General features: G+C 46.9%; 1 protein-coding gene across 1 annotated transcript in view; it reads left to right on the forward strand.

The window, feature by feature from the left end:
• GART (phosphoribosylglycinamide formyltransferase, phosphoribosylglycinamide synthetase, phosphoribosylaminoimidazole synthetase) overlaps positions 1-15,436 on the forward strand; it is a 62,600-nt gene extending 47,164 nt beyond the window's left edge. The window contains exons 21-23 of the mRNA XM_073361842.2: positions 9,137-9,278; positions 11,516-11,631; positions 13,850-15,436. Of these exons, the coding sequence (XP_073217943.2) occupies positions 9,137-9,278; positions 11,516-11,631; positions 13,850-14,047 (456 nt within the window). The 3' untranslated portion in view covers positions 14,048-15,436. The remainder of the gene's footprint in view (positions 1-9,136; positions 9,279-11,515; positions 11,632-13,849) is intronic.
• Positions 15,437-22,309: the final 6,873 nt, after the last annotated feature.

Raw genomic sequence — 22,309 nt, forward strand, 5'->3', positions numbered from 1 at the left:
CTAGAGGTGTTACTGGGATTTGTTGTAGGGTGTTCCTAGAAACCCCTGCCATTGTTAATGTTGCAAAACACTTAAAATTAAAACCACACCTCCACCAACCTACCTTTCACTTCTAGAGCTAATATTTTCCTTGCTTGGGGTCTCCCCAAAGGTGATTATTTTTATTATTAAAGTTTGAACAAAAGCCTTTCTTTTTGTTTTTAAGTTCAGCTATGGTGAGAAAATATGTACATTTCAGACAATGCTACAGCCAACATGGCTGCAGTTTAAAAATAGCATGGAGAGAGTCCTTGTTCAGGGTTAGTGTATTTGTTTGGTTTACAAAAATATTTATCAATTATAAACAATGGAGAATCGGGCCCAATGTGAGTTCTGCCGTTGATTTCAACTAGAGCAGGATCTGATGCTTAAACAAATTATTAATTATTATTATTTTTATTACTATTTGCATGACATTAGAGAGACAAGGTGGGTGAGGTAGTATCTCCCTCCCCCCGCCACAGAAAGGGATACAGCTATGAACAGGACCCCATTGTGCTAATGCCGTACGAATATACAGTAAGGGTGAGATCCACAAAGGGACTGAGGCATTGCGAGGCTCAAAGTGTCACAGCACCGGTCTCTTAGGCAGTCTTCACTAGACCCGCTAAATCGACCCCTGGTGGATCGATCGCAGCAGCGTCGATCCCTGGTAAGTGTAGACATACTGTGAGTTTTTCTTCGCGTGCTTGCTCATGTCCGTTCCATATTAGGGTGCGTGTGCTCGACACATGCGCCGGTGCCGGAAGTTTTTTCCCTCAGGAGTATCCATAGGGGACCGGCTCTGGCGCCCTCTGGAGGGGCGCCTGCGTAGCGTGCGGTATAAGGGGCGCTGCTGGCTCCCCGCATCCTCAGTTCCTTCTTGTCACCAGTGACGGTGCTGGAATGTCTGCTGCTTCGGCTAGCGTTGTTTCGTTCTTTGTTCTTGCTAACTTTCAAATCCTGTAAAATAGCTATATATAGTTACTAATTTTCTTAGTTACCCTTAGTAGTAGTTCTTGAACTCTTCGTTAGTCCTGGATGGGACCCAACCAGGGGTCGGGGCATGCTCCGGTCCCCAGGCTTTAAGCCCTGCGATCGCTGCAAACGGCCTATGCCCATCAGCAATCCACATACCAGCTGCCTAAGGTGCTTAGGTGAAGGGCACATAAGTGACAAATGCCATATCGGCAAGTCCTTCAAATCTAGGACGAAGGTGTGTGATATCCTTCTAAGATGTCGGCACTCACTCCAGCACCAGAGCAGCAGTCTGACTCCGGACCGAGCACCGTGGCCTCTGTGCGCAGTGCTCCCTGGCGTCGTACGCAAGCCAGCACTGGTCTCCCTCCACAGCTCCGGTCAAGAAGCCGAAAAAGATTGTGAGGGGAAGATCTCCTGCCTCCCGCAACAGAAAGGAAAGGGCAGGGGGAGAGCCAAGACCCATGTCAGGCAGCTCAACATCCCCCTTGGGAAGTTGGGCCCCAGCTCAAGTCGAGCAGTGAAGCCCATCCCATGCTTTGCTTGCGACTCCAGATAATGGTGCAGGCCCCAGCCAGCTTCAGGTGCCATCGACGCCCGAAGCCCTTCAAGCAGCTCATGAGATCCTGACACTCCCGGTGCTGCCCTCACCAGCTCCCACGGTACCCCGGTCTCCAGGAAAATCTGTGTTGGGACCTATACATGTGTCCCCACCTCGGCAGTACTGTTCCCCATCAAGAGGGATGTCCCACCGGCGTTCGCCTGCCCACAGCCACCATGCCTCAGGACTGAGGAGGCAGGCTCAGTGGAGCCCTTTTTGGTCCCCGCACCCAGGGCACCAATCGAGGGACTCAAGGTGTATTTAGCCGGTAGATTGGCACAGACCCTCTGAGGCACGCACCAGCTGACAAGAGCTCCGGGACCGGCTCCAACTGTCTTCAAGGGCCTGGTACTGATCTCGGGACTGATCGGGCACCAGAGACCGCTGATCGCTGGGCAGTCATAGCCCCTCTCCAAAAAGAAGATCGCCCTACTCAGGATGATGCAACCGGTCCATAGTAGCTCCTGGTCCCGTTTGAAATCCCGGTATCAATCGAGTAGCATGAGGCGTGGATTGCCGGGTATCCAAAGCAGATCCGCCGAACGCCGTCCGTCCCCAAGAGCCCAACCAAGACAATCTCGCTCAGACAGGTCAGCTTCGGGATGCAGCAATTGGAAGCGGTTGGACAAGAGCCACTGCTCAGCTCGATCCTGGTCGCCTGGTACCGACCACTCCGCTGGTAGCTCCGGCTTGGAGCAAGGTTCCCAGACTGCAGGACAAGCTCTGGTACTGGCAGTGTCGACTACATTATCAGCACTGAAATCTGTTCCATGGCCCCAAGCATAGTGGCCAGCACTATGGTACCTGTGGAGCCCTTGGGGGTTCACCCAACCTTCCCAGGCTGCCTGATTTATGTCAGAAGCCTCGGAGAGGCCAGCGGACTCGATATCCTGTCCCCCTCAGGTGCTTGAGACTTCGGGTGGGAGGACCCAGGGGAGCAAGCTGCTGAACCACCAATGAACGTGGAGGCTCCCGCGGCACTGGCATCAGCCTCATCACTGCCAGACAAGGGTATCACGGGCCCCCTCACCCAGTTCCTCAGGATGACGCACGCCAAGGCACACCAGGAACTTTTGAAGAGAGTCGCTTCTAACCTTGGGCTTCAGTCAGAGTAATTGGAGGAGCCCTCAGACTCTGTTTCATGTCGTTTGCTCCTCGGCTCCTGCCAGTGGGGCTCTACCCCTTCATGAAGGGGTTTCCGAGATCACTAATGCCCTGTGGCAGACCCCCTCTTCCCTGGCCCCTATCTCTAAAAGGGCCAAATGCAAGTACTTTGTGCCAACCAAGGGGCATGAGTACTTATACTCCTACCCAGCCCCCAATTCCCTTGTGGTCGAGGTGGTTAACCACAAGGAGAGGCAGGGACAACTCAGGGACACCCCCAAAAATAAAGACTCCAGGAGGCTGGATCTTTTCGGACATAAGAATTATTTGTCTTCCAGCCTTTAGCTGAGAGTGGCCAACCACCAAGCCCTCGTGGGCCGATATGACTTCAACATGTGGCAAGCCATGGCCAAGTTCGAAGGGTCGCTCCCTGAGGCTTCCAAAAAGGAGTTTTGGGCAATCCTCAATGAGAGCACAACCACGGCCAGGGTGGCCCTCCAGGCGGCGTCAGACGCTGCTGATGCTGCTGTTCGCACCATGGCTTCTGCTATCTGCACGCGGCGAGCCTCCTGGCTGCTCCTCTCTGGGTTGTCCACTGAGGCCCAGCAGTCAATGCAGGACCTGCCCTCCAATGGCCGGGCCCTATTTGCAGAGTGAACAGACAGTAAATTGCATGGCCTCAAGGACTCCCGCACCACGCTGAAGACCCTGGGTCTCTACGTCCCAGCCCCAGCGCGTAAGCGGTTCAAACCACAGCAGCCACAGGGCCAGGGGAAATGAGCCAAGGGCTACAAGTGCCATCTAAGCCACCCTCTGCCCAGTTGGGCTGGACCCAGAATAAGCAGGGGGCCAAATAGTCATTTTGAGGGTGCACCCAAGGGCAACCTACCAAACTAGTCCCCAGATCCATCTTTCCCAGTGTTCTCTAACCACCTTTCCCTCTCAGGTTGATGGGTCCTCAGCACAGTGGAACAGGGTTATACTCTCCAGTTCTTTTCTACCCCTGCTTCCCACCCGCCTTCCCTGTCCCTCTTCAGGGACCCCTCTCACGAGAGTCTCCTCACCCAGGAGGTAAAGGGGTTGCTACAGCTGGGTGCGGTGGAAGAAGTTCCTTGTGAGTACATGAACAAGGGGTTCTATTCCTGGTACTTTTTAATCCCAAAGGCCAAGGGCGGTCTGCGGCCTATCCTGGACCTGCGAGACCTCAGCAAGTACCTAAAGAAGCTAAAGTTCCGCACGGTTTCCCTGGCTTCTGTTATCCCCTCCCTGGATCCGGTATGCTGCTCTCAACTTGAAGGACACATATGTACACATAGCGATCTTTCAAGGACACAGACTCTTCCTCCAGTTTACAGTGGGGCCCCACCACCACCAGCTTGTGGTCCTGCCAGTCGGCCTGGCGACAGCACCAAGAGTGTTTATCAAGTGCATGTCGGTGGCAGCGGCTTATCTCAGGCGCTGGGGTATCCAGATCTACCCGAACCTCGATGACTGGCTCATCAAGTGCAGCTCCAGGTCTCAAGTCCAAAGGGATGTCGCGGTGCTTCAAGCCATGTGCCGCTGTCTGGGCCTACTGGTGAATGACAAAAAGTCGACAGCGCCAGTGCAGAGGATAGAGTTCATCGGAGCAGTCCTCGACTCTACCTGCGCCAGAGCGCTCCTGCCACTGGAAAGGTTCCACACGTTGACGAATCAAATCACGGAAATCTCCGCTCTCCCTTTGACTACGGCCAGGGTCTGTCTGCGCTTTCTGGGCCACATGGCAGTGTGCACTTATGTGGTCCGCTACGCCAGGCTCCGGATGCGACCCCTGCAACAATAGCTGGCGACAGTCTATTCCCAGTTGCCAAGACCCCTTGGAAAAGATCGTTACCATTCCCCAGGCGATACTTCTCTTGCTGCGATGGTGGACCGACCGCAGAACAGTCCTGGAAGGGGTTCCATTCGACAGCCCTCCACACTCCATAGAGTTGGTGTTGGACATCTCAGGCCTTGGCTGTGGGGCGCATATCAGCATCCTCCAGACTCAGGGGATGCGGTCCCCAGACGAAATGCGGTTGCATGTAAACATCTAAGAGCTCTGAGCAGTCTGGCTGGCGTGTGAAGTCGTCTTGCCGCACCTGTCAGGCAAGGTGATACAAGTCCTGACAGACAACACAGCCTCGATGTTCTACATCAACAGGCAAGGAGGAGCGCGCTCGTCATCTCTCTGTCAGGAAGCGCTCCATCTGTGGGACTTCTGCATCAGCCACAAAATCCACCTAGAAGCTTGTCACCTTCCCGGCATCAGGAATACACTGGCAGACCAGCTCACCAGGGACTTCTCTCACCATGAGTGGTTGCTCCATCCAGAGGTAGCCTGCATGATCTTCCAGAGGTTGGGAACTCTGCAAGTGGGCCTGTTCGCTACCAGACAGAACAGGAAGTGCCACCAGTTTTGTTCTCTGCAAGGTCTGAGCAAGGACTCCCCTCTCCAATGCCTTCCTCCTGTCATGGTCAGGGAGCCTGACGTACGCGTTCCCTCCGATTCCGCTCATCAGCAGGGCCCTGGCGAAGACCAAAGGAGAAAGCGCAGGTTATCACGATCACTCCAGCGTGGCCTCGCCAGCACTGGTTCGGCACGCTTATGAGCCTGTCGGCAGCCCCTCCATGGCCCCTGCCCAACCCACCGGACCTGCTGTCACAGGACCACGGTCGACTCCTACACCCCAACCTCGGGTCCCTCCACCTCTCGGTGTGGATGCTGCGTGGTTGAACCTGGAGGAACAGACCTGTTCGGAAGGGGTCCAACAGGTCCTCCTGGGATGTAGGAAGCCCTCAACTATACTGACTTACCTGGCCAAGTGGACGAGGTTTTCCCACTGGGCGTCCAAAGAGGACATCTCTCCCTCGTGTTCCTCCATACAGGCTGTCCTGGACTACCTGCTCCATTTGAGGAACGAGGGCCTGGCACACACTCTTCTATTAGCGTTCATCTTGTGGCCATCTCTGCTTTTCACCCACCAATCTGAGGACAGACAGTGTTTTCCCTTGACATAATGGTCAGATTCCTGAGGGGACTTGAGAGACTCTTCCCGCAGGTACAGGCCCCTGTCCTGCAGTGGGATCTTAATTTGGTCCTCTCTAGGCTCACTGGCCCACCCTTTGAGCCACTAGGTTCCTACTCCCTTTCCCACCTGTCATCGAAGGTCACGTTCCTTTGGCAGTGACGTCAGCAAGACAGGTCTCAGAAATTAAAGCCTTGACCTCAGAACCTCCGTACACGGTCTTCTACAAAGATAAGGTTCAGTTGCGGCCCCACCCAGCCTTCCTACCAAAGGTGGTCTCTACCTTCCATATGAACGAGGACATCTTCCTCCTAGTGTTCTGTCCCAAACCGCACAAGACCAGTGAAGAGAGGCGTCTTTCATCCTGGAAGTCCGGAGGGCCTTGACTTTCTACTTAGAACATACCAAGCTTTCCATAAATCGACTCAACTCTTCATCGCTACAGCGGATAAGATGAAGGGCCTTCCGGTGTCCTCGCAGAGGATTTCCAGTTGGATCACCTCATGCATAAGGGCCTGTTATGACCTGGCGGGGGTTCCATTGCTGCCGATTGTCAGAGCCCACTCAACGAGAGCGCAGATGTTTTCAGTAGCCTTCCTGGCGCACGTCCCTATCCAGGACATGTGTAGAGCTGTGATGTGGTCCTCTGTTCACACATTCACAGTGCATTATGCCATCACTCAGCAGGCCAGAGATGAAGCTGGGTTTGGCAGAGCTGTGTTGCAATCAAACACATCCATGAACGCCTTCCTATCTCCAGGGGTACTGCTTGGGAATCACTTAATATAGAATGGTCATGAGCAAGCACTCGAAGAAGAAAAGACTGTTACCTGTTCCATAACTGCTGTTCTTCAAGATGTGTTGTTCATGTCCATTCCACGACCCGCCCTCCTTCCCCACTGCTGGAGTTTCCAGTAAGAAGGAGCAGAGGAGGGAACCGGCAGGGCCCGTTATACCGCGCCATGTGGGCACCACTCCAGAGGGTGCCAGAGCTGGTCCCCCAAGGATACTGCTGAGGGGAAACTTCTGGCACCAGTGCATGTGGCAAGTACACACACCTAATACGGAATGGACCTGAGCAACACATCTCGAAGAACGCCAGTTATGGAACAGGTAACTGTCTTTTAGGCACTGAGGCTCCCTATCCAATGCATAGGGAGAGAAAGGCACCTCAGAACACAATCTGCAAAAGCCAGCATATTAGGTGGGGAGCTGTCTAAGCTAGCCAGTGGGAGAAGCTGACAAGAGCTAAGCCCCTCACCTCTCTTGAAGACAGGCACCTAAGTCCAGGCTGCAGGGAGGCATCAAGGTCTACTTAGAGATCCACGGATGAGAACCAGCCATGTAGAGTCAGGCACCTTAGGTGCCTAAGGGGTTTCTTGCAGGAATGATGTAGGCACTTGACTCATTCCACATGAAATGGGGGGAGGGGAAGGAAGTGGTGGTGCACACCTTATAGCTTTTAGCCCGCTCGTTAGAGCACTCTACCTGGGAAGTGGGAGCCCCACATTCAGTCCCCATCTCTGTGGCAAAGGGGGAGCAAGGATTTGAAAGGGGGTCTCCCGCCTCTCAGAAGAGTGTTCTAACCACTAAGTGATGGGATCATCTGATGCAGGGCACTCTACCTTTCCTGTGGAAGGTGTTCCCCATTGGATAAACAATGCAAGAGTGATTGGAGCAGGGGCACTGGGCCCTGAGTCAGTCCCCCACTTCCCTGATGGGTGCCCTAACCAATGGACTTAGAGCATCATTCTCGTGCGTTCTCATTCTCTGGCTGAATGACTATTTATAGGAGGACAATCCTGGGGCCAGATTGAGAGTAGGAATGATTCTGGAGTCCAGCGATTAGGACATTTGCGAGGGAGGGAGGGAGGGAGGAGACCTGGGGTCCAGTCCTTGTGCTCCAATCATTTTAATTATTTATCTACAGTGGAAAAGCTTCAACACGAGAGGTGGAGAGAGCTTCACAACAGAACATCCCATAGCTCAGGGGTTATAGCACTTTCTTGAGAAGTGTGAGTCCCCTGTTCAAATCCTCCCCCCTGCCCTTTGAGAGGAGGGAATTGAACTAGGGTTTCCCACATCCTGAGCAAGTGCTCTAACCACTGGGCTAAAAGTCATCAGGTGCATGGCACCACCGCTGCTTCCTCCTCAGCCAGATTTTGAACCACACTTGGTCTGGGGGCATGCTCAGAGGTTGCCTACAGCACTGGACCCCGCTTGTGACATAGGCGTTCAGTCACTTATTTTCTGGGTCGTGAATCACTCTAGAGGAGCAGGAGATAGGTGTCCAGATGCCTAGAGGGAAGCAGCAGTGCGCCTGCCCAGAGCCTGAGACACCCAGGGACCTTTTTTGACCTGAAAAACATAAGTGCCGAGTGAGCTTAGAGGTCTCCAGGGATCGGCGAGTGTTTTGTGGATCCTACCCTAAGAGACTGTGTCTGTCCTGAAGAGCTCACAATCTAAATGGATAAGACAGAGTGGGAAGGGAATCAGAGCCTCACAGAGGTGAAGTGACTTGTCAAGGGTTACACAAGAGGTCAGTAGCAAAGCAATAATAGAAGCCAGTCCAGCCCTATCCACTCAACCACACTGCCAATGCACTGTACAACTGCACAGCCAATTTAGCATAAACTTTTCAAACCTAATGTGCTGACTTTAAACTTAGTTGTTTTTGGTACATTTCATTGGTATTTAACAGGCCTCATTATTTTAAAGCTATGGATATTTTAAGAAAATAGTTTTGGTAGTTTCATTTTAAAATTATTCACATTTAAATATGGCATGTGTGACCTTAGCAAGGAAAACTTTAACTGGAGCAATCCTCATCCTTGTACATCCTTACCCAGCTGTTCCTTCTTAACATGCCTATAATTAGCCCTCTGGCCTTTTGTGGTGTCCTATGTTAAGTTTTTTAAATGGGTCGGGGGAGGGGAGAATCTTGTTTGCAATTTAAACTGATCTAAGGTTTGCATGGGTTTAAACCCTGTAGATTGTTTTAAGGCTTCATATCAGCTGAAGCTGGTTAAGCCAGTCTAAGAGTTAGGGTGCTTGTTATAATTTTCAGGTTATTATTAATAATTAATTGTTAATGGTCCAAATCCTGTAGCCTTAAACTGAGTTTAAGCAGGCAAAACTGCCACTGCTTTCAACATGAGTTTGGCTGAATATGGTCTGAGTTGAAAACTATAGGATTTGATCTACGGTTACTTACGTGCATTTCTAAAGTGCCCATCCTTGTTGTATCTGGACACCGTTCTTTGGTCATATATGGAGTTTTAGATTTTTATTTGATCACAGCGTAGTATTTCAGCATGTTCTTGTTTTATGAGAGAGTCAAGTTAATCCCACATTCATGTCTGTTTCTCTCCTTTTTTGGATATTGTAGGTAATTGACCATAAATTGTATGGAAGTCGCACAGAATTTGATAATGCAGTTGATAAAGTCCTTGAAGAATTCTCAGTTGAACTGATCTGTCTTGCAGGATTTATGCGGATTTTGTCTGGTCCCTTTGTCAAAAAGTGGGATGGTAAATACACTATTTTAAGACATACTTCTAAACATAACAAGAGACATTTTGCAGCTGCAATTAAGCATTGTATTTCGTCTGGCAAACATATAGAGAAAACAAGCCAAGTGCACATAGATGATTGACCACTTGAAATAGTAAAACCTTTATCAACTATATTCTGGATTTTTTAAGAAGGTACAAAACTGCTGAAGGTTGGAACCATGGGTGGCCGATGACCTGGCCGTTGGGGGAGGCTAGCCCCTGGCCCCACCCGTTGTGCCCAATGTTCCTCCCCCTCCACTGTTGCCTCCCCTCCCCCGCAGGAGCCCAGAGCACCCCCACCACGGCCCCCAGCCCAGCACCGGGTGGCCAAGTGGCGTGGCCGCAGCACCCCCAGCACTAGTGCGCTGGGTGGCCAGCCCCAAAGGGCCTGGTGGCACAGTCTGAGTGCCAGGCAGGCCCTGCAGGCCCAGGCCCAGCACCAGCCGCCCTGAGTCCCTGCGGGAGGCAAGCCAGCCAGCCCCAGCCAGCCTGGGCTGGGGCAAAGCGCTGGGAACTGCAGGAGGGAGTCTGGGGGCAGAGCATGGGCAGGACCACACCAGACAGTTTGGGGAGGCATAGCCTCCCCCAGCCTATGATACCTGTCACCTATGGTTGGAACAGAAACCTTCCCTCTCCCCAAAACTGCACCTAAAGCACCCTCTTTGGTTGCACGGGGAGTTAGAAACTTAAAGCAGTTTAGTGACACACCAGTTGTGTATCATTAGCTAACCAACCAACCGGTTGCTGATCCCATCATTGGTGATGACGATTGGGACGATGCAGGAATAAGCCATGAGATGCTGATAGTTTGTTCAAAGGCTGAGGCTGTAGCATTTATCGAAATAGCTCAAGCTGCAATGTCATTTAGTCGTCCCTCTGATCCTAAATAAGTGTAAGGCCTGAGTACTCATCGTGTGCCTAGGATTTTAACATGATATGCTTGGAAATCCCCAACCAAGCCAATAATGGGGAGAAACATGCTTATTCATGGGATGCCAATATCTGCACAAGGTAGTAATGTCTTCCCCGGCTCTGTGCTATCGATTCCTTTCCTTAGCTTCCCCTGTTCCCAAACCCGTGCCCAAGTTTCAGGACAGGAGGCCACTACAAGTGATTTCTACTATGATGGGATTGCCCCAAAACTAGAGTCCTAGGTTATATGTCGCCTTTTTGTGTTATGAAAATGAACCTCTCAGATAGGTCACCTACACACCTGCTGCTCTTAAGCTGAAGTTCCCATCAGGCTGTCTTTATCCGACATGCTCCCACTGCTCTCAGGTGCATAGCTTTCACCCTTAACTTCAGTTGCTACAGAAAAAGGGGAGGGAAGACAAACAAAAAAACCCCTCCACCACCTCAGCTAATGGTTTTGTGGGGCCAGGGATAGAAATTCTTTCCTAACCCCAAGCAAAGCAATTGAAGTGACCCTGAACATGTGAACAAGAATCAGTCCAAGGGACCTTTTAGAGCATCCAGAAACCAGCCATCACACCAAACGTACAACCTTGTTAACATGATGAAAGGTCACCCCTTGCGTCAGCGTTAGCGGCTGGTGAGTAGGGAGCTCTTCAGTCTGCTGTGAGAAAGCAAAATTGGTTCCTAATGCCCCTGCCAGCCCCTTTTAAACTCTACTATCATGGAGAAGGGGGCCACCTTAATCCTGAGTTTTGAGGAGGCCAGGGAGTGTCACACAAGCTTCTGCTTTTTGGACGGGCAGGGGGATGCTCCTGTGTAGGCAGCAGTTCCTTCTGTTAAGACTGAACAGTCCTTAGGGGCTAGGAGACTAACCTAGGAAGAAATCTCACCACTTTCATGGAAGCTTGTGTGACACTCCCTGCCTCCATGGGCCAATATTTTAAGTCACTAACTTGAGTGGGTATTAAGGACTATGAGCAATAGGAATGTGTCTGTAGTCAGATGAAGAACAAACCATGACACCGGGGAAGAGAACACCACCAAAAAGAAGGAGCTATAAATAAACGATAGTCAGGGCAGAGATTCTTGGGAGAAGTGTACTATGTATGTGCAAATGTTTTATTGTTCCCAACCCTGATCGGGTAGAACATAGATTCCTGATGAGTTTTGGGCTGCCTTGACATGGCATTTATGAGCATTTTGCATTCTGGTTAGTAAGGAGGCATTTACTTGTTTAAACTTGTGAAACGAGGGCTGAGAGCTAAGAGATGATGATGATTTCATTTATTCTTTTCTAGGAAAAATACTGAATATTCATCCATCTTTACTACCTTCTTTTAAAGGAGCAAATGCCCATAAATTGGTATTACAAGCTGGAGTCCGAATCAGTGGCTGTACTGTGCACTTTGTAGCTGTAAGTACGCCATTTCTAACAGCAATGAGCAGCTCTGAAAAATTTGCAGTGAATAATCTTGGTTGGAATAATACCTGTGTCAAAAGGATCTCTGCTTTTCCTCTTCGTTTGTGGAAATGGTTAGGTGTACAGGGAGCGGAACTCTTTAGAATGTTGGGCATTGGGGGAATTGGGAATAAATACTAGATTAGAATTCAGGCTTTATCTACGCTTGCTTTTTCTGTGCAGCTTCCTACCATTGGTAACAGTAGTGTTGCTCCACCAGTTGTCCTATCAGTGGGAGCGCTAGCCCAAGCAAGGCCTTGGTGATCAGCAACATCTTTACCCACTACCGTGTTTCCAAGTCCTATGTTTCGATCATGAGCCTCACCCTGTTTAGCGTTCTCCTTAAAGCTCCAGTTGTTGGAATCAAGGGACGCCTGAGAATCTCCGCTTTCGTTACCCCCCCAAAAAAAACTGTTCCAGCCCTCATGCTTGCAGAGAAAAGCTTGAAACTGTGGAGTGACTTTAACCTAAAAGCCCACACCCCTGCAGGCAAAGAAAAGAACCCTGACTACATTAATTTTGTAAAAGTCATAATTTTTTTCTTTTAACACTTGGAGTTGGCAATATTGCCATCATGTTGTCAAGACCTGCTTTGAGCAGGATAAGCAATGGTCTTAGGCCCAGCTCTTGACTTCCCATAAGAAATTCAGAAGACCTGGACACCTAATTTCCTGATGCTGATATTTCTGTTTTGACACCTGTCTTGCTTTTTAAGCCTAAGGCTTATCACCCTTAAGAGGGACTTAAAACCCACTGTCATTTGGAGACTTGCTGCATATCCACCTGCTCTGCCTACCCTTGTGTATCCACATCTGAAACAATAGTTTGCTCCCTTTTAAACACAGAATGTCTTAAAATAGTTTCTGCCCTTAATGAAAGCAAAAGAATCGAAGGAAAATATTTAAATGACATCCCTTTAACGTTGCTTTCTCAACTTTATTAGAATTGGATTTGAAATAACTGAGCAGTTGAAACTGTTGTAATGCAGAAAGAGCAGGAGGATGTCAACACACAGGCTGGCAACCAACATTTGGTGTCACTTAGTGTATTAGTGACAAGAGGTTTCTGTTTTTTATTTTAAAACCATGTAGGAGCAACTGAAGGAAGGTGCCTCTAGCTTGTGAGAATAACAGATTTAAGTAAACTGTACAGTGACTAACATGTTTGCAGCTGCTAAAAACATGTAAAAAAATTTTTTTTGGATCATTCAACTAGCAGTGGTAGGCCTGCATGATGCTAGGAGAGGCTGGGGCTTTTGGAAGAGTTGGCTTCCACAGAAAACATTGCTCAGCTGGACCCCTGTTAAAATGCCTCTGGTCTCTCTTGATGATTAACTGAAAAATTTATTTACAAGTTAACCTCTCCCTCCCTGGTATCTTAGAAGTATGTTATGAACTCCATAGGGTTGATGAGCCTTGACTTCTCACCGTTTGTGGAGAATGCATTTGCACAATTCAATTAGTTTAGAAGCAAGATTCCCCCCCCCCCCCCCACCCCCATTTACTTATCAGGATTGAAAGTAGCAGGACGTAGCTCCCTCATTAAATGCTTGAAATCATCCTCCCACTCCTATAGCTGCATAAGAAATCCATTTTCTTACTCTTGCCAGCACTGTGGCATGGGAGGAGGCAAGGAGTTCGGTTCTTCCAGACATGGATGTGGTTCTGTCCCTCCATAGTATGTCATTGTGGCATTTCCACAAGTGAAGGAATCCCTGAGAGACAATTCATAGACAGCAGGGAACATTACTGATCACGTGGGAAATAAATAGTTTAGAGGTGGAAAGGTCTTTTGGCTCACTTAATCCATCTCCTTGTCAATGCAAGATAATTCTCTGTTGTAAATATACCTGCATTTTGTCTAGTCTAGTTTTATATGGCTTAAGTGCCATGGCTTTCACTGCTTTCTGTGGGACGCTATTCCTCAGCCTCACAGAAATGTCAGATGTTTTCACGGCATTCACCCTGGCCTACATGCTTCTATTCTTGGAAACAGACTCCCGTCAGTTCCCTGCAGACCAAGGTATGACCCCATTGTATTTTCTGTAGTCCTCACATATCACAGAAAGTAGGTACCACTTATGTATAAGGTAACCAGAGCAAATAACTGTCCTACGTGTGTGTCTTCTCTTCCCCCTCTTTCAGTTTACAGTATTCTGATTTTCTTTTTTCAGGAGGAAGTTGATGCTGGAGCTATAATTTTTCAAGAGGCAGTTCCCGTGGAGATTGGAGACACAGAGGAGACCTTGTCAGAAAGAGTAAAAGAAGCGGAGCACAGAGCCTTCCCTGCTGCCTTGCAACTGGTGGCCAGTAAGGCAGTGTGCCTAGGAGAAAGTGGCAAGATCACCTGGAATTTAGAACAGCAGAATTGAGAAGACTCTTGGCTGTAGTGATGGAACAACAGTACTAAAGTTCTAACGACAATAATTCAGAAGGCAGAACTTAGCAACTGGACAGTTACTTTTATTCTGTTCATCGAGTGTATTTTAGTGTAACGTTTCCCATGGCATTCCAGCAAGATCTCCAAATTCTCAAGTGCTACTGCTCCAAAGTAAAGACTGAGAAAGCCAAAAATGGGAAGGGAGGGGATTTTAATTTTTTGGTTTTTTTAAGACTACCATAGCTCTCACTATCAGCTACCACATCAATGATGATGGCTTTTTCCACTGACCTCTGTCCATAATTTCACACTTTCTATTCTACTTTTGGTAGTCTTAGACTAGCATAGCCAAAGAATCAGAGATTTGAGCATCTCTGGCTTTCCCTATGAAAGGATCATAGTAGTTGAAGCTTATTAGTCAGTATTAGTCCCCGAATTGTTTGACACAATTGTAGCAAAAGAGCCCGTTGACAGAGGCTGTGAAAAGTCTTTTCAGGACAACTGTTAGTACCAATAGAATGGAGGTGAAAGTGGGTGGTACTGTGGTGGTAATGGATTAGCATTGCTCTGGCCACACCGGAAGGAAGGAAGTGGCCCTCATAACAAAATCTTTCTTTAAAGAAAATGTTGAAGTGGATTTTGCTCCTGCAAATTGTGTTTTTCATGGAGTATTGCACCTGGTCTGGACTCAACATATCAAGTAACTCTAGAGGTGGAACCTGTGATCCACCAGATGACTTACAGAATGAAACTCCTGATGAACACTTACCGGTGGGTAAGTGGGTCTGACTTTAGGGTCCGCATTTCATACCTATAGTCCACTAGAGGTTAAGCAAGTTTAGAGTCAGAGGGTTTTTTTTTTTTTTTTTCCAGTGTAGAATTGGGAATGAGATGCTTGTCAGTGCTCATAATCCTATATGAAATTCTTTACCAATCCTGTCATAGCCAGATTCAGGAATTCTGGGAACATCTGTTTAAGCTAGAATAATATTGATTGATGTTTTTTATTCTCTCTACCTACCCCTCTTCCCTCCAATGTTTTTTTGTTCTCAGAAGCATAGTTGAGTGTTTTTATTATGGCTGAACTCTTACCTCTGTACAAGCCCCCTTTTTTTTTTAATGTTTTTAGCAGCTGCAAACATGTTAGTCACTATACAGTTTACTTAAATCTGTTTTTCCCACAAGCTAGAGGCACCTTCCTTCAGTTGCTCCTACATAGTTTTTAAAAGAAAAACAGAAACCTCCTGTCACTAATACATTAAGTGACACCAAACGTTGGTTGCCAGCCTGTGTTGACATCCTGCTCTTTCTGCGTTACAATTTCAACTGCTCAGTTATTTCAAATCCAATTCTAATAAAGTTGAGAAAAAGCAACGTTAAAGGGATGTCATTTAAATATTTTCCTTCAATTCTTTTGCTTTCATGAAGGGCAGAAACTATTTTAAAACATTCTCTGTTTAAAAGGGAACAAACTATTTCAGATGTGGATACACAAGGGTAGGCAGAGCAGGTGGATATGCAGCAAGTCTCCAAATGACAGTGGTTTTAAGTCCCTCTTAAGGGTGATAAACCTTAGGCTTAAAAAACAAGACAGGTGGTAAAATTTCTAAAGACCTTTCAAAGTGTTGTTGGTGATGGGTACGTTCTCCAAAAACTAGTGCCTGAGCCAGGGAAAGAACTTTTAAACAATTTGTGAAAGCAGCATATAGCTGATCCTTTGGTTTCATTGGGATGGCAGAATGATTTAACAGAACCTGAAGAGGGAGGATATTTACAGCCCACACCACCTCTCTCTATAGTGATGTTACTGGAGCTTATCAAGCATTACAGCCAAAATATTCACAGAATTCTCTGTACCAGATTGGCTGAGGTAAATCCTGCAAATGCAGGTACTGTGAAAAATGGTTTATGGGGACAGTTTTTAAAATAAAACAGTCTGGGTCCCCTTTCAGAAACAGGCCCCATGAGGCTATATAAAGCCAGAAGCATTGAAAAAGGTTATCAACAGATGTTTACTGATGAAATATTCATAGGGGATGAAGCCTTAATCAAGGGATGGAGCCTGTCTAGGGCTTTAAAAGATTACAAGGACAAGACCAATTCTTTTTGGTCTCAAGAATTACCAAAAATGTTAAACCTGAACAAGATAGGTTTTACAGGGTTGAAAAAGTTCGAGCTGGGAAAGGGGAGGGGGAGAAAAATGGTTTCTGGTTAAATAGTTGGGTCAGCCCACTAAATTTAAGAGGTGGTTGGAAGCCTCATCTCAACTCTCCAACCTTCTAGTTGTACAAGGAGAAAAGAGCTGTGGTGACTTTTACATCAACACAGTGATGCCAGCTTTGGGGATTTTCCACAAACCCCTAGTTTGAATTTATGCAGTTTTAACTAACTATATTGTAATCTCCCAGGGGCCTGGGAGGTAGGGTTAGTGGAAATATTATCTGAAACAGCATCACCCAACAAGCCTTTTGAAATCACCTTTGTGGGCTAAGAAAGGGCATTTCTTCTTAGAGTAAGGCTATTAATCACCCATACCTGAATTAGTGGATTATATGAACAAAGCTCAGAGGCTTTGAAATGCTGGGTTAGCCAGAAGTGAAAGGCCAAGCGGAAGCTAGTGCAAACAGAAGGCACTCCTCACCTGGTAAAAGATTTTAAATCAACATGACTTTTGTTCACTGTCAGGCTGAAGAATGCATCAAATTCAAACTAGAATGATTCTAAATATCCCCCTTGCAGACCAGCATAGAAAAAAAATATATACAATTAAGCACCATCTCTTATCAGCCATTGCAGAAGCTCCCTGCTTGACTTTTTTGCCAGGAATTGGATAGGTTATATGGATTTAAGTACATTACTGTATCTTTCTGTTGCAAGATTGATTCCATCTTTTACAAACCAATGAGGGGCCCAAGGTGGGACTAGTAAATTACCTCAAGGCCTCCATTTTCAACCAGCAGGCTGTCACTCTGGGAGATAGTCTTATAAGCCAGAGCAATATTAGTTAGCCTTACAGAGCCTTTACAGCATCGGTGCTCAATTACAGTGACAACACCCTTGCCACACAATTTTCCACAAGCCTGTTTTACAAAGACACATCTGAAGAATATGAAGCAGAGCTGAAGGGCAAGAACAGAGGGTTGAGGAAGTGGATGAACCTGTCAGCTCAGAGCAGGAAGATAGCTGCCCGAGCAGCTCTACAGTTACCTCTTTTTAAGATAAACTTGTTGAATGGCATGGATCTGAACATTAAACTGACACATGGCAAAGAAACCTTCTGCTTAAATGTGTGTACTCAGAGTTCACAAGGGATCTCCTAGTGAGTAAGTTTGATCTCTGTCAAAACTTTCCCCACATGGAGTTCAGAAACAGTGATGCTTGTGTCCCTTACAGTTCTGGACCATCATTGCTTTTCTGGTTTTCAAAATATACACAGGTCAGCAAACTCTGCCTTTGTCAGCTTCCAAGAGCTCCATCTCCCTCTGCTGGCTTTTTTCTTCAGCTGTTCATAACTCATTTTGCTGTTTCTTTTCACTAGCCTTTTCCTGAAAAGGCTACAAAACACATTTTTCCTTCTACAATATTTGCTTTTGCTGCTCTTAGCACTTACTGGTAATTCACCACGGTCACAAATTGCACACACTGCCACTATAAATGACAGTGCTGAGATTAACTACACCTCTGCTTCCTGTGGTCTGCTCAAGGACTCCTCTGTTGGTCTCAGGCCTCCAGCCATCACCTCTCTGGAGGCGGGCACCCTCTCCCTCAAGGTTGGGGATTTAGGTTTGTAGTCATCCTGCAATTCAGTGTGACTTACCAGCACATCTTACCTTTGTCTAGACCTGCTGGTTGCTCCCTCAGTGGCAGATGGTGTTCATCCATTTTTTAAAAAGAGCTTGCATGTCCTTTGCACACTGGAGAATAAAGGCACACTGGTATCTGTTTCTTCTATTTCTCCCCCCGCCCTCCTACACACTTGTATTTAGGTCTTTGGCCTAATGATCAACAACATTTAAGATAATATTCCTTAACTGTTTAAACTGCATGTTTAGAGAAACACACTTACAGCCCTGTTTAAAAACAATATAAAACATATGCACTGTTAAAATGGAATTTTGCCTTGCCCTGGTGAATTACTGCTTGAAGTTGCTGTTTCCCCACTAAATGGATCACACTACAATAAAATGTGTGTGTGTTTATTTATACACACAGACACAACTAGATATCAGGTATATTCAGAATTATACAATATACCTGTCAGTCCAGCAGCTATTCCGACCAAGATGCTTTCTATTGTAATGAGATGGTCACCAATAAATAAATAAGACATCGCCAAGCACCTTTTGTTTCAATCGAACTTTAACATCTGTAGTTAGCATGTTATTTTGATACTTCAGTTCTTAATATATACTTGATTAGGGTACATGATGAATTTATGCACCCCCACAGCTGTGGGTGAAAACCCTGTCTACACAACAACAGGGCTGCTTTGGGTTTTTATTTTCCCGTTTCTAATTGAAATAGAGCACTACAGGATCTTCTTACATTATTAAACAGTAAACCATCATGCACTGCAACCTTGACTATTACTGTATCCCCCTTCCTGCTGACTTTGAAGCTGACAAAATGTGTCTTAGGGTGTTTTTTAGGTGTATGGGTTTTTTGTGAGTAAAGTTTGTTTTTAAAGAAAACAAATCAGAACCACACAACAACACACACAGCTCTTACATGCTCATGATGTCACACAGGCTCAATTAGCACTATCCCTGCAGCATATTCCCCATTTCAGCTTCACTCTCAGCAGTCTCTTAAACACCCTGTCTCAGGGCTGGACAAAAGCAGTTTTGGCCTAATTCTTCCATATCCACAGATCTATGCTGTCCAGACTCAGGCTCTCTAGAAAGGTACTGCTCAGCTGTTGAGAGAACCTCCCGCCCCCACCCATCCCCACACACAGGTAAGGCCCCATTTTAGATTTACATAGGTCAGTGGTTCTCAAACTTTTGTACTGGTGTTCCCTTTCACACAGCAAGCCTCTGAGTGTGACCCCCCTTATAAATTAAAAACACTTTTAAATATATTTATCATTATAAATGCTGGAGGCAAAGTGGGGTTTGGGGTGGAGGCTGACAGCTCATGACCCCCCATGTAATAACCTCATGACCCCCTGAGGGGTCGCGACCCCCAGTGTGAGAACCCCTGACATAGGTGCAATCGGTTCCTATCCCCATTACCCTCCTCAGCCCTTTCAACATTTTCTATTCCATGTAACTTGGCTCCGTGACTCAAATCATTTGGCAGAGACACCTCAGCCTTGTATGACATGTCCTGCCCCCCTCCAAACAGCAGGCAACCCCAAACATTTCTGGGCTTGCTCTGGGTTCATGGGCTCTGACTCAAGCATGAGGCAGGGGTGCTGAGAGCCACTGGACCAAAGTGTAAACCCTGTATAGGATCGAAACCACTTCAAGTCAGGGGATGCTGCAGCACCCCTACTTCCAGCACATATGGCGTCAGGCTGCCTGTTAGGCCTCCAAAGTTGCATTCTGGGATCTCTAACAGCAACTGGGCCAGGGGGCTCCCCCTGACTACCCCCTCCTCCTCAAGTACCACTGGAGCTGAAGTAAATAGGTCTTGTGGGAGTGGAACTGAGCTCTTCAAACAAAATGGCCTCCTTCACATCTGAAGGGCTTCTAGGATACTGCTACCAACTAGCCAATGGTTAAGCACTAGAGGACAAATTTCCAGCCTCATTACACTCTCTAGTTGGTCAGATCTTAGAGGTCGCACCTCCCACAGCCCCCAGTTGACTCACACACCAGTGAGCCGACGACCGAGATCAAGACTAATTGGTGGAGAGGCACATGGGCAGGCCACAAAGGGTCTGACTTAATCCAGTAAAAACAAAACACCTTAGTGCATGCCCCACAGGGTGGGAATCAGGAGACATGTAGAGTAGGGTTTCCAACTCATTGCTGATCAGTCAAGGAGAGAGGAGGAGTTGCCACTCGAAGACTCACCTGCAGCTCACATTCTGTCAGAGTGCAGACAGTTTGACAGTAGATGCTAAGACTATTCTAACATATTAGCAGAAAATAAATGGTGAAATTCACCCATGCTACACGTGCAGTCTATAGGCCTCAGAGGGTCCAGTTCCCTATTCTGCGACATAGAATCCTTTTTAGGGTGACCAGATGTCCTGATTTTGGGGGCTTTTTCTTATATAGACACCTATTACCCCCCACCCCCATCACGGTTTTTTACACTTGCTATCTGGTCACCCTAGTCCTTTTTGATCTTGGGCAAGTCACTTGAGACTAGATTTACAAAGATATTTAGGTGCCTAAAGAAGCAGATGGCCTTTCAGTGGAAATTAGGTGTTTAAATACCTTTAAAAGTCTGGCAATGAGTGCCTCAGTTCTCAATCTGTACAAAGTGGGCATTTTACCTTTCAGGGGTGTTATGAAGAAAAATAAGTTAAAGACTGTGAGTTGCTTGGATACTATGGCAAGGGGGGACAGAGAAGTATCAGAGATACATAAATAAGAAGAGTAAGGCTCTAGTTATAACTGTTAGATTTGAATATGTTTAAACAAGATTATACAATTCAGTACCATAAGAGAGCAGAAGCAATAATCATGTATGTTTATCCTGTGTCTATCAAAAGCATTTGCCAGCTGCCCTAAGCATAAGCTGGGAGAAAGGAAACGGATAACATGAAAACGGAAGTTCACTGTTGTAATCATAACAAAACTCCATCATTTGCTATACCGAAATCATAAATGTCTTATATATTAAAAGGCAGACAAGAGGTAACAGTAGGGAATAGTTTTCTTAACCTTCCCCCGCTACCAAAGCGCATTCACCACAGTACAAGCATAAATACAAAACCTAAATGAAATACCCCCTCCCCATAATGTAAATTACAACGGAGTTTGCCATAGGCTTTGGAATATCTCACTAGAGCCAAGAGCCTGACCTACGATACGCCCCCAAAAGTACAGGACATGAAACTCAATTCCACAACAAAGTGTTTATTCATTGAACCATAGGGGATATTAATGTCCATGATCTGATCTGATCTAATCAATCAATGGCTCCTTCATCAGAAGGCTCAATTCTGGCTGTTTCTTTTTCCAACTTCTCCAATAATTTCTTGGCTGACTTGCCTCCCCACTGATTTATTTTACTTGAACATGGCCCATTACTCTGACAGAGTTAAAATAAGCTGCCTACTTGGGCAAAGTGTTTAATTAAAGGAAGAAGCCCGCACTGCCAAGCCTGTCACTGGCTCGACATTGTGAAAATGGAGATTCAGCTTCCATTGCAAATCAAGTCTGGTGACTCCTGTGTCACTAAAATGGTTACTTACCTGTACAGTGACTGATGTTCTTCAAGATGTGTTGTGCACAAATACAGTCCACTGTAGACAGAGGAGTGCACTAGGCACACCTACAATTCCAGAAGTAGCAGGGAAGGTGAGAGGGCATCTAGAAGAATAGGTACAAATCATTGTACAGGTAAATTACCATTTTTTCCTCCTTTGAGTGGCTATGCACATGCTCATTCCACCATAAGTGATTCACCAGCACTTTCTTTACAGATTGTAGAACTTCAGACTACTGTACTTGGAGATGGCCAGAGCTGGCATTGTCTCAAAAAGCCTAAGTAATAGCACAGTGTCTGGAGAAAGTATATACAACAATGACCACATTGCTACTTTGCAAGTGACAGCCACAAGAATGTTGCTCCAAAAAGGCTAGCCAAGTGGAATGAGCCATAGCGGAGTGCACTGTTATCCTCAGTAGAGGAGGGACCTTCACGAGATTGTAGCAAAGCTTGATGCAGTCAAAAATCCAATGTGAAATTTGCTTGACTGTAACAGGTAACCCTTTCATCCTCTCAGCATAGGCTACAAAGAGTCTAAGACAGGATCCGAAAGACTTTGCAGTCCAGGTAAAGTGCCAGAGCTCTCTGAACGTCCAAGGAATTAAGCTTTTCTTTAACCTTAGTAGAATGAGATTTTGGAAAGAACCCTGGAAGATGAATGATCAAGTTGAGGTGGAATGCAGAGACCACCTTAGGCAAAATCTTAAGGTATGGCCAAAGCAAGTCTTTGTTTTTGTGAAATACTTTGAAAACAGGCCCCACTATAAGTGCCCAGGGCTTTGACACCCTCTTTGCAGGAATAATTGCTACCAGAAAGACCATTTTCATTGATGGCAGTGGCAGGGATGTTGTTGCCAAGGGCTCA

Source organism: Lepidochelys kempii, chromosome 1 (genome assembly GCF_965140285.1).
Source record: "Lepidochelys kempii isolate rLepKem1 chromosome 1, rLepKem1.hap1, whole genome shotgun sequence".
In the NCBI taxonomy this organism is placed as follows: Eukaryota; Metazoa; Chordata; order Testudines; family Cheloniidae; genus Lepidochelys; species Lepidochelys kempii.